This window comes from Lepeophtheirus salmonis, chromosome 10 (genome assembly GCF_016086655.4).
Source record: "Lepeophtheirus salmonis chromosome 10, UVic_Lsal_1.4, whole genome shotgun sequence".
Lineage (NCBI taxonomy): Eukaryota > Metazoa > Arthropoda > Copepoda > Siphonostomatoida > Caligidae > Lepeophtheirus > Lepeophtheirus salmonis.
This window is the reverse complement of record NC_052140.2, coordinates 16,110,067-16,128,115: the sequence shown is the minus strand read 5'-3', so window position 1 is coordinate 16,128,115 and position 18,049 is coordinate 16,110,067. Positions and strand designations below refer to the sequence as shown.

Sequence of the window (18,049 nt, the reverse complement as noted above, 5' to 3'; positions counted from 1 at the left end):
ACAGAAGAAGTTAAAAAAATTGGAGGGAGGAGATTGATGACGCCATAGAACTCGTGGACACAGACTGATCGACACACGCACAACTGCGCCTCCTTACTTCTACTCCTCAGTGCACATGAAACAATATCATTGGTAGCAGCAGGGAAATGGCGGATTTTGACGAGTACGAGAGCCTTCCTGAGACGACTCCACTCTCCATCACTATGATGGCAGGGGCTGCGGCTGGGGTGTCGGAGCATTGTGCGATGTATCCCATCGACTCCGTTAAAGTAAGTATTTACTATTTTTTAATTGATTGGCTATTTCTTGATGATTTAATTAATTAATTATCATTTCCCTTCCAGACGCGAATGCAGAGCTTGGATTGTGATAAAGGCTTTAACCGAGGGATTTTCTCCACACTGAAAATAATGGTGAAAGAAGAGGGGATTTTGAGACCCATGCGGGGGTTTAACGCTATGGCGTTTGGCGCTGGCCCTGCACATGCTCTCTATTTCTCCACCTATGAGCACATTAAAAACAGTTTAAATCATTCTTCCTTCTCTGCTTTTGGGAGCAACTATGTTCTTCCGTCCGTTTGGGTTCAAGGTATTAGCCCTTGGCAATGATTAGAATACTTGATTAATATTTCATTTGTTTGTCATTTTAGGCATTGCTGGAGTTGCAGCTACCATATGCCATGATAGCTTAATGTCACCTGCTGATGGTAAACTTTGATTTTTCACTTTTTTAATGCTTCATTTGACTTATTTATGTAAAAACGGATCTCATTTGAGTTTTTTTTCTTCCTTTTTTTATAAATATGATTAAAACTTGAATTTTGATTTATAGATATTTTTAATCCTTAAACTAGCGCTTGTTCTCTTTACTTATATTTATTATTGTACGTAACAAGCTCTTCAATTGCTTTAACAGGGCTGTTATACAAAAAATGTGCTAATATGCACCCTTTTAATGTCATATAAGACACAAGTTTGAGGTCCTCTTTTAAAACTATTGCTTAGCACTATATTTTATTTCTTTTAAAAGTCGCATAATATTTAAGTCTTAAAAGATTTCTGACAATCAAATAATATTAGCATGAAACCATAACTTATGACCTTATTTATTTCAGTGGTTAAACAAAGGATGCAAATGTGCTGTAGTAAGTTTAATACAACTATCTCAGCAGTACGAAATATTTATTTGAACGAAGGAGTGAGAGCTTTCTATAGATCATATTTTACGTCCCTCTCCATGAACATACCCTATCAAGTTTCGCATTTCTGGATGTATGAATTATCAACGGGTTTTCTAAATCCGAGTGGTCTGTATAATCCATTAGTACATTTCGTAGCTGGTGCATCGGCTGGTGCGGTGGCCTCTACTGTTACAATGCCTCTGGATGTCTGCAAGACACTACTTAACACTCAAGAGCCCTCAGTTTTAAAGCGTATTCATTCCTCAAAAATTGTCGGATTACGAAATGCTGCTTCTCTTGTGTATGGTATAAAGGGATTTGCAGGATTTTTCCAAGGGCTTCAAGCTCGTATCGTCTATCAAATGCCTTCAACTGCAATATCATGGTCTGTGTACGAATTCTTTAAACAATATTTAGGGTCATCCGAGAGCAGTTCATCTGGGTCAGACTCATTTGAAAGTTCTGCAGAATACTCTGACCGAAATGCATCAAATGAAGTTATTGTAGCTAAATTCCAATCGAAAACAGATAAATGGGAGTCCTTGGTGGTACCGAGTATAATGGCTTCAAGTGATATGGTACTAGCAGAGAACAAGTTCAAACCCAAATAATATTATTTGAAAGCATTGCAACCTATTTTATCAAATTGTTTAATGATGTGATACTTTTTTTTCCTTTACAAAATTTCGACTTCAGTGTATAGTCAGATGTCTCATAAGGGAAAAAAGTACTACATTTCTTGTCATTTCCGTGCAGACAAGTTACAAAATTATAAGGGCTGGCAATATAAATTTTTAATATTTTTCCTCCCTTATAGTTTCTTGAGCTTTGTCAACATCAGTGTCATGTTACGAATCTCTATATATTTTATGGAATTAAATAGATATTTATATGCATATAAGAAAGTATATGTAAATTAATTTTTGTCCTAATAATTATTTTGCATATAAGAAAGTATATGTAAATTAATTTTTGTCCTAATAATTATTTAGTCACTACATACTCCTCCTCCACACCTCTTACGCGATTATTTTAATTCTTCGCACTTCACGTTCAGTTGGATTTTGTATCGTTAATTAAAAAACCAAAAAAATTAAAGATTAGTAATGCATAAGGAAATGCAGACTGATGTGTGACATTGCTGTCATTAGGAGATGATCATATGATGGCAAGTTGATAATAATTATTTTTATTAATAAAGAACCCAAAGTGTGATCATTCAAACGAGAGAAAGTTCATTTAATGACGTAACTCAACGTATCCATACTTTTGCCAATATAAAATATAATATAACATGGTAAATTTACTTATGCATTCATACTATTGATGGCCCAAATGATAGGTTTTAGAAATACAACAAATATTGACGATTTTTCAATTTAATTTATATCGTCTAATCAGAAACACACACACACACACTCTCTCTTGGTGGCACGCAATTGGAACGTACATATAGTATGAAGTGTCAATCAAAGTTGACATGAAAAAATAAATACAAATATTAGCGTGATATATTATGTATTTTTGTTCGCAAAATGTTGAAGATTCTTCATAAATAAATATATTTTTTGAGGGGAAAAAATCAAGTTCACTAACATATCAATTTTTGAATTATCATTAATTATTAGTTATTATAATTAAAGCAATTTACATATTAATAGAATATGCACTTGTCACTTATGGAGTACTCAAAGATGAGCCACAACTCGCGCAAACTATATTTTTTTAATTTAAAACAACAACAACGACGACGAATTAAACGAATAGTGATTAGTATCCGCTTAATGTACACCTGGGTATGTGGTAGGCCTCTATTCGGCTTCAATTGTTTCTACAATATAAGTCTCGCTCTCTTCCCCGTCCTCTTCTTCTTCACCCTCCATGTCCTCATCTCCGACACTATTTCTAACAATTTGACAATAAATTAGGTTAAAGAACTCCTCAAAGTGATTTCTGGCTCCTATATTAAATATATGAAGGGCTACTTTCTCGGCTATGTATCGATAGGAATGCCCTTTAGTGCACTTTTGTTCAGATAGTCCATAGTTGACATTATCAAAACAGCTTCGAACAAATGTCTGTGAAAAAACTGTTTCACTGTTTGGTGAATATTTGAGTTCCTTATTGATCTCATCATCCGATGAGATGGTTTGATAAAGGCAATTAGCAATGATAACAGTATAGAAAAATAAGTCAGTCGGGTAATTAATCAAATTATTACTAATTTGATCTATGAACGTCTCCTTATTCTCCATTTCACAATCATCTTTTATTATTTCTATTGGAAGAAAGCTGGAAAAAATAATGAGTTCCAAGCAGGAGTTACACTTTAATGTTCTAGAAATCATGCGAGCAATACATCCTGCAATATAGAAATTAAGACAGGAATCACCAGACACACTCTGTGATACAAATTGATCCGAACGACCCACTATCTTTGATATGACACATTCGTCCATTCCTGATAAATTTTCATTCGGCTCTTCAGTCTCAGGGGGCTCAATATTTACATGCGAAAATTTAATGAGAGAGGTCAATCGAACCTTAGTTTCCATTCCAAGAAGCTGTCCGACAGAGGCATTGAAGTTGCGACCAGAAAATTGACTAAAATGAGTAACACCATCCTCAATGGAATCTCTAACCATTGTTTCAAAAAGTATTCCCTCCGTGGCGAAGAACTCGAGTAGATATTGGGCGAGTTTTGGTATGCTCTGGGAATTATGATTCACAGATTCAAAAATATCTGGATTAAGGGTTGAATTTATCGACGGATTACTTTTCCAAGCCTTCAGCCAAGTGCTAAATTTATCCATGTAGTCAAACCATTCCTTCTCAGCCACAGTATTTTTTGCTACAAGGAATGAATAAATGGTCTTCAGATTACACAGGTCCCACCAATTAAAAATGACTCTAGCAAATGATATTGTTTCAGAAAAATCATGTTCCAGGGTGGTGTGGCACTCTAAACTCTTAATAGTAGACTCATGAAATATAGCACAGCCTAGTCTAAAATTTGATTTCTCCACGGGGGGACGGAGAAAGGCATTTGTCCTCTAGATAATGCGATATTTTGACACTTTTATTATCTTCCAATTGATATAAAATTTTCAAGTCGTCAAAATTAGGACTAAGAAACTTATTAAAATCGTCAAATGCTGGACAATACAGAATTTTTTTTAGACAAAAAGCTATGATAAAAATTCTTGAGTATTGTGGATTGTTCAAAAATGATATGGATTTTGATAGCGGGATCAAAAGGATTTTCGACGATAGGTAAAAGACTTCCGTTAAATATTTTGTCCTTGAAAAAGTGAATATGTGAAGAGTTCCCGTCAGATATGACTGCAACCACTCTAAACCCGATGTCAGTTAAAGCTTTTAATGCAGCCATGTACACGTCATATATGGTCTGTGCCTTTATACTCGATTTTGAGGACGTGTAGACAATGTCTCTGTACGATCCCGCAATGCTCTTTATCATAAGTGAAAATGAGCTTTTAGGAATATTCTCATTATTTTTCCCTTGCAATCTTCCTCTCGAGAATTCGAACTTCCTTACGACATAAAACTCATCAAACACAATGGCAATCACTTTTTCCACATCTGTTAAGTTATCAAATCTAGATCTCAGATAAGAGACCGTATTAGAAGGAAGTCCACTTTCCGCATTAAAAGATGTAAAGCGACGTAAATGACTAGCTGAAGGTAATGTCATAACCCCATCTTTACGGATCTGTTCATAGAGAGTAGGTGCCTGTTGATGCCACATTAGAGCTACCGAGAGTAATGAATCCGAATATTTGTGACTTTTACTCAGTAATAAGTCACATTGTTCTTTCAGAAATAAGAGTTTGGATATGAGAGAGGAATGCCCTTCATCAGAAATCTCAATACATTTTTCCAGGTTCTTCTTAGCCTGGCAAATCAAAAAAGAGGAATTGGGCATACCCTCTGATTTTGACTTTAAATACTCAAGGAGCAGGATCAGTTCGGAAATTTTCGTAATTTTGGCGTTGAATGACAGTTTGATATCGTCGCGAAGGATCTTAATTCCATTCACAAAGGCGTTATATTTAAAGTTATCTAAGAGTTCCAAAGAGAAACCAATCTTTGCGTTTCCATCCTCTTGAAAATTCGGAAGATAGAAATAATACTTTGAGTCCTTTCGAAATATCTTCACTCCTGAGGGAAGTTGAGCCTTTTCGATCTTATACTCAAAATCGTACATTGACACAATCTCATCACCCTCCTCCCATTTCTCTTTTTTTATATTATGGAATGCATAGCAGTGATCCTCATCCATATTCACAGTAAGTGCAGTGTAGCAGTGATCCCCTTCAATATTCGTTTTATGATTGACCTCCAAAGAAGAAGAGACAATAGGTGGCTTAGGGAGAATTTTACGAGGGGGTCGTTGAGTGGATGTGGGAAATATTAACTTTGTCTTTGGAGAGGAGCCCTTCCCACTTGACATTTGCTGATGCTGAAAAGGGAAGTGAATAAGGGATTTGGACTTGGAGTCCTCCATTGTTCCAGTGTTAACGTCTACAAAATTCATAAAAATGGGCGACACGGACTGCTTTACTAGGGATTCATCCCAAATAGAAGGAACTGCTCCAACTTTTAATTTCTTGTTTTTTAATGGACCACGTTGCTTTCTGCGAGATTCTTTGGAGTCCTTTCTCATGGTTTCAAAGTCATCATCCGTAAAGTGTTTCTCACATAGGACTGGAATAGAAATAAAAGAAGGGGATACATTTATTGTGAGGGTGTTTGGAGTGGAGTTACCAGAGTTCTTTGATGGATTGTAATTGCTTTTGGGGAAGGCGTCCGACCAGACGCGTCTCCTCGCTGGGTTTAAAGGAAAGAGGAAAAATGAGGGTTTGGGTTTTTCTAGCGTTCTACCACTTCGACATCCAGGAGCGGAACAGGAGCGAACCATTTTTCACAACATCACCACCATCCACATCTGCAAAAGCAAAGAGCACAAATCAGCATTTCCATTCATATCAATTAATAGTCAATCGGAGTCCCACATTTCGTTTTGACATTCTCATTAATATTCATGCTCCTTCCACGAAATTGGCCTCATTCCTTTCCAAAACAGTCCAGACACAAGTTCCATTTTAGACGACATCACATTCAGGTCAACACGAAGAATGGGAATCCAGTCTTGGGAGTGTGGAGGAGAGAGGAAGGAACACCAAAAGAATTCACTCAGCCTACAACAGAGTAGCAAGAGAAAGACCCAAATCCAAGCTGCTGGATCCGTAAAAAAAAACAATTACAATACGAAGGCAATGAGAAGACGAAATTAATTCCTTGATTGGGGCGGGTTCTTGACGTCAATACAGCTGATGTCAAGCCTCAATTGCTCCTGATCTAGCTCCAGCTTTGCTTGAGCGCTGAGTATGGTGTCTAACAGCAGCTCTTTCCTATACTATTCACTCTCTCTCTCTCTCTTTATTTACTTCTCTCTGTCTTTTTTATACCCTTTTCTCTCTTTCTCTCTCTATTTATGTATTTTAATTAGTGTTGGATTGGTTTCAAGTAAAGGAACTAAATGTAAGGGAAAGAGGCGTCAAGTATATCAATAAATAACATTTTTTCTTATCTTTAATTCTTATTCGTCTAAAATCAGTATATTATGCGCTATTTTCATCTCTTGCGAAGTTCATTCTTCATTGTTTTCAGGTCACTTTTTAACATCCATTAAAAAATCAATTCAATTTATCTTATTGGAGTGGGGATTTATTATGCCTTTAATTACATGAATGAGTGTGAAAAATACAAATTAACTTCAGGTTCTATTCCCCAAAGAATGGTTTCCTTTCCGAAGGGAAAAATTCTTATACCGATCATTCAAGTTATTACAACGTAATCAATAATTACTTGAATAAAAAAATACTTGTCTCAGTCTCAATTTGAAAAGAATTTGTTTCATTGTCGACTTTTAAGAGGTCGATGGATATTGACACATGATGAAGTTCTAACTCTTCGATTAGAAGAAGACAATGAATAGTCGAAAACTTTCATTGTATAGGAATAGAGTAGAAGAAGAGCTTACACGAAATAAAGCCAACCTTACATTATGGCGTTCATACTCCAATAACATTTTATATTCATCCAATAATGATAGTGAAGAAGGCGTTTTTACGTATCAAGCATGTGAGCATTCTACTTTTGATAAATTTTCGGTTGAAGAGAAGTCTAAAAAAAAAATACCAAAATCCCTCGGAATGATGTACAAATTATAAATATTTATTATTATAAAAATATAAACAAAGTAAAGAACAAGAGCATGGATAAACAATATTTATATCAATTAATGAAGAAATTATTTAACATCTTATCCAAATAATAATAAGGAAATTAATTCTTATTTCTATAAAAAAAATAGAGCATTAGTTGAGTACAATAAAATATTTCAGAAATTAATTTGTAGATTCTTTAAAATTGGATTAAAATTAAAACGACTTTGATGATTTCAATAGATTTATCCTTAATATATCAAATTAGTATGATAAATGAATTAATTTTTAATTATTTTGAATAGTTTGTCTGACTGTAGGTGTTTAACTTTATCTTCTAGCTACAGATATTCTTCATAAAATGAAAAGCTTTGAAAAAGCTATTCGATGTACCATATCTTAGAAGAACTATCTGTATTCAGTATTACTAATTAAGTAAATTCATATGTTGGAAATATAATTATTTTTACGTCTGATAAGGATAAATAAGGAATCCAGTCGTTGATATACTCGTTTGCCGAGTTTGCATTAACTCAGGAGAAGATAAAGTCTATTATTAATTATTTTAAAATAAAAAAATTAACCTACATTTAGACTAAGATTCATGTAATGTAATTCAACACAAGCCTAAGTTTTGGACAAAATTATCAATTTTTCTTTAGAATAAACCAGAAGTATAGATTATTAATTAAAACCATAGTTCTTAGTATCTGAATCATGATTATGCTCTAAAAATTTAAAAAGTTAAATTCTAAAACAAAAATACATAACCCTAATTATTTAGGAAGGGTATTTAATATTTATATTCTATATTTTTTGAGCGAGGCTACGTTAATGCTGAACATAATTCATATGCTTATTTTTTTGTTTACTTTTTATTTCCACCGTCTTGTCTAGATATAATTCAAAAGACCGATAAGGACCACCGAACTGTAGTCTCATTAAAACGATCCAACACTACTACTATTTATATAAATTATATATATTACCGTGTTGCTAATTTTTGGGACTAAGCCCTCCCCCCCAATAATGAAAGCAAGGAAGGGGCGTTGGATTGCTGGGATTGAAGAATTTAAAAACGACGAAAAGAATGAATGATAGTTAGAACTTAGCTCTAACAGCACACTTCTAAACTTCAAACTGTTATTTGATGAACAAGAACAGCTACTAGGCCTCCCTTTATTGTCAAATCCCGACAGAACCCTAAATTTTAAGCACAAAAAGAAAGTTGAATTTCTGACAAAAAATTCAAATTACTCCGGGGCATCATTTTTGTTGTGATATATACTTTGGTTTGAAACTGGGATTTTTACATTTCGTAATATATTCTGTGATATTTATCGATTAAAATTCTATTGAGTTTTACCACGATACTAGCACCATATATCTGAAGACAATTCGTAGCAAACATTAACAAAGAATTTATCAAGTGCGTGGGTTCGAATCCCGACCTCTAATATATTCTTAAGACGTTAAACGTCTCATTGAATTTGGGCGCGATAAAACTTCAACAACTGAAATAACACAGTTAGTAACTACGCAATTTCAACTGTTGTATTAGTTCCGTAAAAGATCGATAATAAAAATCGGGGAAAAATTAATTAGGATCAGACTGTAGCTACAGTCTGGTCCTACTTAATAATCTTAGATTACGTAGTCTTATTAGTATTTTAGACCAATCCTACACTAATTTTAATCCATTAACATTTTATAGACCTCAACAGCAGTAGCGCAAATAGAAGGAAAAACGGTCATAATCATGTGGTAACCCTGAATTAAAAATTAATTATATTATTATTAATTAGTCACCATCTCATACGGAGTTTATCAATTCTCTTGTGTGCTAACTTTCCTTCCATTATTAATTATAATATGCAGATTGATTTGAATCGATCTTATCTAAAAATAAAATCATATCTTTTTTTTCTGGGGGGACGACTTAATTTGTTCAAAAAGTTAAATTTTTTGGCCGGAGCGGGCTCAAAATTTCCCAGCCGACCCACTACGAACGCCGTGGAATACTATATTATATATATACTATTCAGAGGTGTTTATAATAATATAATATAATAAAGTAATATATATTACTTATTAATATGGCTAATATATTTTATTTAGCTCTCTATATTAATTAATAATTGTGAAAGCAATTTTATAACTAAAAATAAAATGATGTTATTTTTTACTACTAATTGGCTAGAAACGACTTTCAATTAGGATAATTAAAGGAGAGTTGTGAATCACTTACCAAGGGAAATTTATGAAGGGTATTATAAAAATATTAATTATTATAAGATTGGAGCTTAAGGTAATTTATTAATCAATAAAGTTGAACTGTTCCTACAAAAGCCCTTTATCTACTTCTTCAGAATTTGTAATTTCTTCATTTTAGTTTTGCATATTTTAGGAAGAGTATTATGTTAAGTTGCGACTTCTTCGTCTTTAAATGCAAGATTTAATTACAACATTGGTCATTCTAATTACCAACTAGGTTAAATACTACCATTTCATTTTGATATATTTAAACTTATTTTGGAATTATCACAATTAGGGATAATGTTTTTGTTCACGACTAGAATGATAATTTAAGCGAGGATGAAAAAACTGTATAAAAAATGGAAGAATTAGAAATGAAATTTAATTTCCGATTTGAAGAGCCGGATCCAGATTTTATAAAAAAGATATCCAAGAACCATAGATGACTCTATGCGTAAAAAAGACGAACCCACTAAGTGGAAACGAGAAGCAATAAAATTAAAAAAATAAATGAAAAAAACTAAGAAATTAGAAGAGCTGAAGCAGTTAAAATCCTTGAAAAGAGCAGAGATTTTAGAAAAAATTAAAAAAATCAATATGTTGCAGGTACTGAGGACGTCAATTTTGAAGAGGAAAACTTGGAAGAGGATTTTGATCCTGAGTCTAATGATAAGAGAATGAAGGAGATATTCAAGAATTATGACGATAATGTTGTCGATGAGGATAAACCAGTTTTTCCTGATATTGGGGATTCAGATATAGAAAATGACTTGGAAGTAGAAAATTGGGTTGATTGGAAGCCGTCTCAGGAACACAAAGTTCAGAATAATAACGAAAAAGGAGACTCAGTGATTGACAATGAGGAAAAGGATGATAAATACACTTTTCAAAAAGAAGTTTTGAGTACGTTCGGGAGACGAAAAGGAAATCGAAATTTGCGGAAATAATAGTAAAGAAAAAACCTATTTTGGATTCTAAAATGAACAAAACCTTTGAAAACTATATATATGAATACTACAAACTTGATTGCTAAAGATATAATCGGGGATCTTCCTTGTCGATTTAAATACAGAAATGTGCAAAAAAAAAAAAAAAATCCATTTGGTCTTGAAATTGAAGAAATTTTAAGTGTTCCTGATCGAGAATTATGCATGGTCCCATCGGAACGTGTCTTCAGCAAGAATGGGCAAATAATCTCTGAACGCAGAAATTGTTTAAGTCCAACAACTAAAGTTAACCTAGCTTGTATTACTTGATAGGAATTTGGATTAAATGCAGTTCGATCTGAATGAATACCGTAATATAGTAATCAATAATCCACAATATTTTTTATGTATCATCTATATATATTAAATAAATTTTTATCTAATAGTTTATCATTTTTCCGTTTCAATTTAATCATTAGAAATTTTTCTATATTAATTGCAATACAGGTTTTTTAAATATCAGTTTGAATCATTCCCAAAAATGGTAGGAAATTATTTTTATAACTAATTTAGTGAACTGATTCAAGTGATTCTAAGCCTTTATACAAAAAATATAATTACAGTTCATTTATTGCATTTCAATTATATCGGATGGAATGAAAGTAGATAATAGTATATAATAATTCATATAATTATACTTTGATAAATTATCAATTAAGGCACCTTATGTTAAAAATCCTTTTTTAAATTATAGGGAAAAAAATATTCACATTTAACCCAGTCCATATTTTTAATAATTTCTTATGTCGTGGGAATTTTGTCTTCCCATCTTTTGAAAATGACAAAATTACTGATACTACGAAATCAGACGGCATTAAATCTATCTTTAAAAATAAAATAAGCATGTGTTCAAATGTGCGTATAAATTAACTAATCAAGTAATTCGTCCACCTCCTATTTTACTTATCACTAAAAATTTTATGAATCAACAATAGAGGCTTTATATCATTATGGTAAAGATAAAAATAAGAATTGCAAAGTTCCATCAAAACATTTTCATATAAAATTAAGAGATTTCCGTAGAAAACCAATTTCTGACGATCAAAGAACACAAATATAGTATCTAATTTCCTTCAAAGAATATTTATTGAAATGGAATGCAATATCTGGTAAGCTCAACAGTTTATCCAATGACATATTTGAAACTGCAATTTACACAGTTAAAGGATTGATCTAGGACTTATCTCCTACATATATAAAAAAATCAAGTTTATATTACTCAGAAAAATAAATTATGACCCCATTGAGAGGAGATTCGGACGGTATCCTCAACATTGTGGTGGTAATTACATTTTTGAGTGGGAGACATTTTTTAGAGAGGGGAAAAAAATGTATTAGGTCTTAATTGAAGATAAACATTAGTTCCATAATTTAATTATAAGGAATTTTCCCATTCAAGTCTTCTTTACAAAACGTTGAAGATGATTCAAAAAAATTTTTGTGAATGATTTCTCATATAGACTCTCACAGACTTAGATGAAATTACCAGAATATAAAATGTAATTTCTTACGTCAGCGGATTTATAACCTTTAGCATAATGAAATGTTTACAACAAAAATGTAGTGTTGAATTGGTCTGTTCATCAGAAAATGATGTTATTTATGTTGATGAATCTGGGACACATTATATCTTAAATTCATTTTTGGATGCCATAGAGAGAGTTGGGCTAAAAAAACCAACAGATGGCATGTACTTGACTGCAATTCATTTTTATCAAATATTACAGAAATTTTTTCAAATAAATACTTTAAGAAACACATTATTTACATTTAAGAATCCAAAACATGTATTTGCTGTTACTGTAAATACTTTAATTACAGAAACGGGAGAAGATGACAGCAAAATGTAAGATAATCAAAAATTTCATAACTTTTTAGAAAAAATATCTTGTACGATATGTACTATTTGTTTGTATTATTTAAAAATGAAATGAACATCCAAAATCAGTCTACTAGAAAAAAAAGAATTTATCAGATAAAAGTTAGTTTGCTAAATGAACTGATAAGCTTCCATCTTTCAATTCAAAATTTTCGATTGAGTTTCCATATATAAATAAATAAATATACCAAGTAAAGTTGTAAACAATCTAATTTTTTCTACAAGTTTCATTTAAATCATACAATTTCATTAATCATGTAACTATCATAAATATTCACATAGCATAACATATATCGATTAATAGTTAGGTTCTCCGATTGATTTCAAGAAATGGTGAGCTGCTTTGTTGATTATAAAAATATTCAGAAGTTGATGATTGAATCACACCCATATTTAATTAATCTCTTGGGCTCTAGAATTGAAACAATATTTATAAGATTAATTTAGTGTAATACATAAAGTAATACAATACCACATTCCTTGACATCGTTATGGATAGCTAATCATAATCTGGACGCAGCTCAAACATGATCCAATGGCCTTTGAAAATTAAATACTATGGCATTGACGTTAATCCGTCTCTGTTAAGTATTATATTTAATAAACAATTATATATTATGATACTAATTGAAAAACGACCTAAAGAGGAGAATTTGATGTATTTGATGGCTTGCTTATTTTTTAAGTTTGCCCACTAACGAAGAAAAGAATGATTTATAATTTTAATAGTAGGTCCACTTTTACAGTGAGGTACATTTGATTATATCAACAAAACAAAAGTGTTAGGAGGAAGAAAAATCCCCACCGTCAAGCATGGGGGTGGAAACATGATGTTTTGGGAGTGTTTCTCTGCGAAGGGGAGATGACAAATTCAATAAATCGAAGGGAAGATGAGCCATCCTTGGGGAAATCTTGGGTGACATCCTCCTTAACTGAGGCCATCTAAATGAAAATGGATCTTCTATCACGGGAATAACCCAAAACTTACGACCATGGCAACAAAGAAGTGACTAAAAAAGAAGAGCACATTAAGGTCATGGAGTGGCTTGTCCAGTCTCCAGACCTCAATTTCATCGAAAAATTTTATAAGTAGACAAATTTACAAAATCGACAAGAGATGAAATACTTATTTTTCTACTCTGTAGATTTATATTAATAGTCACGGTGAATACGACCTATTATATTCAACCATAGAATGTTAAGAAGGGAGTTTATCTTGCCATTTATGAGTCAAAATGATTCTCGTTGAAAGTCATCTATGATATTCTATACATTTTAAATTTTTCTGGCAAAATTTTATTAGGTAACAATAAATTAAGAATTATTCTCACACAAATAAAATAGTCAAACACTTAGTAAAAAATTATAACACAACTTCTTGAATATTAGGGCGTGTAAAATATAATGCAGACTCCAGTACTGAAGTTAAAACTACTCCCTGTATAGTCTACTAATAATTTCGAAATTATATATTTCCCGCTAAGGATTTTAAATGAATGCTTTTTACTTTACTACAGCTGCACCTTTTAAGGCTTGTTCTGCTGTTGTATTGCAACAACTAGTAGCTGCTGCTGCCAGCTAGCTAGCAGCAACAGCAGCTATCTGCAGATAAATTTGAATTTTCATGACGGAATATTAATTTTAATAATATTTTAATGTAATATAATATCCGATCGGGATTTCAAAATTGAAATTTGATAATCTGTTCCTGAGTGTGGAATACTTTTAATTGGTGGATGTGTTGGTAGCGGCGAAGGAATTCAAGTAAGTATTAATACTGGAGAAGAGATTGTAGATGACGTCAATGGAGACGTTGTTTCATGAGGGGTATGCGCCGTTCACCCTCTTCACTCATCCCTCCGATGCGTCTCCCATCGTCTTTTGCATGAATGAAGGCCCGGAATACTTCCGAATACGGAAAATGATCGAATCAGGTGGAGGTGTCTTGGAAAAAGCTCGTAAATTTGACGGGACGCATAAAAGGATCCGGATCCATGATAAGAAAATGATCGCCCTTGAAAAAGAAGTGGATATTTTCGACATGACTTATATCCTGGACTGCGTCAAGGGTAAGTCCCAAACTCGTCTTGCATATTCGTCCTGTGTCCTAGAGTTGTTATTATCCCTCTTTTATTATAGAGAACAATCTACGCACCGATCTCGGCAATTATCGACTTGGAATCTCTCTTTTCGAGGAATACGACCCTTACGATATTCTCATTGGGGAAAAGACTTGGATGGATATAAAGAAACTAAATGATATCGGAGAGGAATGCAGCCAATTAGATAACTTTGACAAAGCTGTCCTCACTCCCTCTGCGTCTTCCAAAAATCGTAAAATCAATAGACCCTATTCCCATGATGAACAAGTTGATATTCTCAAATTCATCATCAGTCACGGGAAACACAATAAACTTAAAGATATCAACACTTGGAGAGAAATGGAAGCCGATGGAGTATGTTCAGGATTGAGAGCAGCCACTTCTTTAAAGGAACATTTTAGAAAACAAATTCTTCCTAGGATCCATGTTAAAACATATCCCCAATTTAGTGAAGAGGATTTAAATAAAATCCTGAGAGGTTGGAAAGGCTCAAAGGCTTTTGTTCCTCCTTCGTTTAAAGTTGAAGTATTAGAAAGAAGTTCTACCCCTAAAAAAAGCGTTCCTTGTAATAATGATGCTGCAAATCATAGACAAGCCAATGTGAAAAGTGAAAACTCTGTCAGAGCTCTACGAAAAAGTCCTCGAAAGTTGATTCACAGTGATAAAACTCGCATTGATGAATCTTTTGACACAATCAACAAAGAAGAAGAAGAACCTACTAACCCATCAAATAAGCGGATCAAGCTATGTAGTTTGAATAAACCTAAAGCCTCATCCACTCCTATACATAAATATTTTGTCAAAGAATCTCAAGTTCGCATTACTGAGACTCAGGAAAAAACAAATTCAAAAAATATTCCATCTCATTGTTTAAATTCCACAAACTTTGGATCCTTCCCTGAAGAACTTGTTGCATTTTTAGAAAAAGGATCACAATCCAATTTACATTATGACAGAGAACAATGTTTGAATAAAGAAAGTACAACTTCGAATAAAGGAAGAAAGTCCATGTCCCTTGTAAATTATTATGAATTAAAGGAAAATCGTATTTCTCCAAAAAGAAACGAGGATGAAAATTCAATTCCTATAATCATTGATGGTGCAAAGGGACAGCTAGGTGGCCGAAGTGGTGTCGGTGATGTATATGTGACTGTTTCTAAAGCTTTGGGACTATCCCAAACTGATCCTTTGAAATCAAAGGAGCACGAAGCCTTTACTAAAACTCGTATGTCGCAGAGTCTTAATTATTCGTCTCAAACAAAGTTTTTAGCTACTTGGAACCCCGGACAAAAAGATGATAGTCAAGAACCAGAAGAAAAAGAACATTCTTCAGACCTTGATTCTTCATCTGAAAGTAATAATTCCCGTGATACTGAAGATTCCTCGAATGATCTATGTAGAAAAAATGGAGGTGATTCAAGGAATGAGGGAAATACAGCACTCTCCAACTCCTTTCCAAAAAATAAAAGTCAATTATTTATGAACTTTCCAAATAGTCCAAATTTAATGATAAGTAATGTCAAATACTCCACTGGTGTAAATTGTGTGGAGGACAATGAGACAATGAATATAGTTCCAAATGAGGTGGAAGGAGGGTCTCAAATCTCTATAACGGAACATAAAGTTATACTAACTGGAGAACCAATGAATGAAAATACAGTTCTCGTGAAGGATTATGATAAGAACCTACTAAAATGTATAAATAAAAAAATAGTTAAAGTTGCACTTCGTCGATTGTCGTCTATACAACTTTCAAAATTTGGCATTCATAGCGAACCCCTAGAAAGTAGTTACATTGATGAATCTGATACTAATAGAAGTGATTCTAGTGAAGACGAAGTGATTCTTCCATCAAACCATGACAGAAATAATGCTCAAATATCACAAAGTCAGCCGCTAAGTAATAAATCATCGGGCTTAGCCCATCATTTAAGTCTTACACAGGAACCAACTCGACAACCTCGTAGGGGACGTCCACCTTACAAGCAAACAAAACCTGCTACCAAAAAGAAAGCAGTATTACATTCTAAAAATGTCAAAGCCCGATCTAATTCAAGGAAACGACAATTATATTCCAGCAAAGAAGAATCTATACCTATCGCTTTTACTCCGGTTGAAAGTGCTACCGTTTCTTCAAGAGTATCAAAAAATAATTTTCAATCTCTAGTCTTCCCCTACAAAAATCCTACTCAAAAGACCTTTAATGACAATAAAGATTTATCATCGGAAGAAGAAAATGAGGAGTACCACCCTTCTGACAACTCGGATACATCAGGGAACTCTGTTTGTAGTATGAAATTAAGAAACGCTCAAAGGCCTCATATAGACTCTCATCAGAAACATCGAGAGAGAAAAAAGGCTTTAAAAATTAAAAAGAAGGCAGAAACTGAGACATTGGATTTTGACACTGTTTTTCCTATACAAAAAAAAGAATCTTCTGAAGATTCGTTCACTGTGGAAGAAGATGCAATTCTATTGGAGCTGTTAGGAAAAGGACATATAAGTGGATCTGATATCAAACAGTTATATAAATCGAAAGCTTTACCAGGACGGAGTATAAGCTCCATCAAAAAGCGACTATGTGCTTTGAAGCTTAGCAAAAAACGGAAGAAACATAGACAACCCTTTTCCAAATCAGACGACCTTAAAATTGTTAATTGGATTGTAAAAAGACATTGTTATGGGGCATTAAGTGGTAATTTGATATGGAAGAGGATTGAATCCGACAGAACACTCCGTCATAAGTCTGCTGATTCTATCCATAAAAGGTTTATGTCCCATATCTTACCTAATATTTCATCATTTGACCTGGGTGAAGATATTGAATCCAAGTTTATTGTTGCCACTAGCTAAATTATAGAGTGTCTCTTCTCCTAATCTTAGTCAGTGAAAAAGAAAAAAAAAAAAATATATATATATCCTTATTTATTAATAATTATTATAATTATTTAACAAAGTTAAAACGAATTGTTTCCATTCATCATTTTACCTCTTGGAACTTTACCTGAAACATGATATCGTTTCTTGAACTCTATACAATATAATATCAAGTAATATGCGGTACATAGTACCTACAATTATGTAAATTTTCTCAATGATCGGGTTTACTTTTATGTATATATGTCGTGTACAAGTTACGATTTTCTACAAGTCTCCATATTTCATTACAATATCAGTCTTTCAATACTAATTGATACTATCATTTCATTTTGATCTATTAAAACTAATTGGTTATTATGCATTTACAGCCAATATACAGTACAATATTACAGTCCTTTGTTCCTGTGCCATGGAATACGTCTTATCAATGAGTCATTTTCATTTTTTAAAAAGTAATATAAATATCCACCATCCATGAAATATTCAATTTTGGTATTATTCTGAACAAAAATGCT

The 18,049-nt window shown here is 33.0% G+C and overlaps 3 protein-coding genes, 1 long non-coding RNA gene and 1 pseudogene across 4 annotated transcripts; 3 read left to right on the top strand and 2 right to left on the bottom strand.

The window, feature by feature from the left end:
• The first annotated feature begins 11 nt into the window (after positions 1–11).
• Positions 12–2,100, top strand: LOC121125743 (mitoferrin-1). Its single transcript, XM_040720942.2, has 4 exons — positions 12–269; positions 345–588; positions 650–706; positions 1,115–2,100. The coding sequence occupies exons 1-4, from the start codon at positions 147–149 to the stop codon at positions 1,789–1,791; spliced, it is 1,101 nt and encodes a 366-aa protein (XP_040576876.1). The 5' UTR covers positions 12–146; the 3' UTR covers positions 1,792–2,100.
• A 581-nt stretch (positions 2,101–2,681) lies between these two features.
• LOC121125744 (uncharacterized) lies at positions 2,682–6,640 on the bottom strand. The gene is made up of 3 exons (XM_040720943.2): positions 6,217–6,640; positions 5,969–6,149; positions 2,682–5,908 (listed from the first exon to the last, which is right to left on the bottom strand). Exons 2-3 carry the CDS (start codon positions 6,120–6,122, stop codon positions 4,329–4,331), a joined length of 1,734 nt encoding a protein of 577 aa, XP_040576877.1. The 5' UTR covers positions 6,123–6,149; positions 6,217–6,640; the 3' UTR covers positions 2,682–4,328.
• Positions 6,641–7,194: 554 nt separating this feature from the next.
• Positions 7,195–11,061, top strand: LOC121125566 (protein KRI1 homolog; annotated as a pseudogene).
• A 1,683-nt stretch (positions 11,062–12,744) lies between these two features.
• On the bottom strand, positions 12,745–13,435 carry LOC121125341 (uncharacterized). The gene is made up of 4 exons (XR_011782011.1): positions 13,307–13,435; positions 13,192–13,246; positions 13,025–13,133; positions 12,745–12,964 (listed from the first exon to the last, which is right to left on the bottom strand). It is a non-coding gene; the product is annotated as an uncharacterized lncRNA (long non-coding RNA).
• Positions 13,436–14,092: 657 nt separating this feature from the next.
• On the top strand, positions 14,093–17,586 carry LOC121125696 (uncharacterized). The gene is made up of 2 exons (XM_040720895.2): positions 14,093–14,621; positions 14,692–17,586. The coding sequence occupies exons 1-2, from the start codon at positions 14,348–14,350 to the stop codon at positions 17,505–17,507; spliced, it is 3,090 nt and encodes a 1,029-aa protein (XP_040576829.1). The 5' UTR covers positions 14,093–14,347; the 3' UTR covers positions 17,508–17,586.
• The last annotated feature ends 463 nt before the right edge of the window (positions 17,587–18,049 follow it).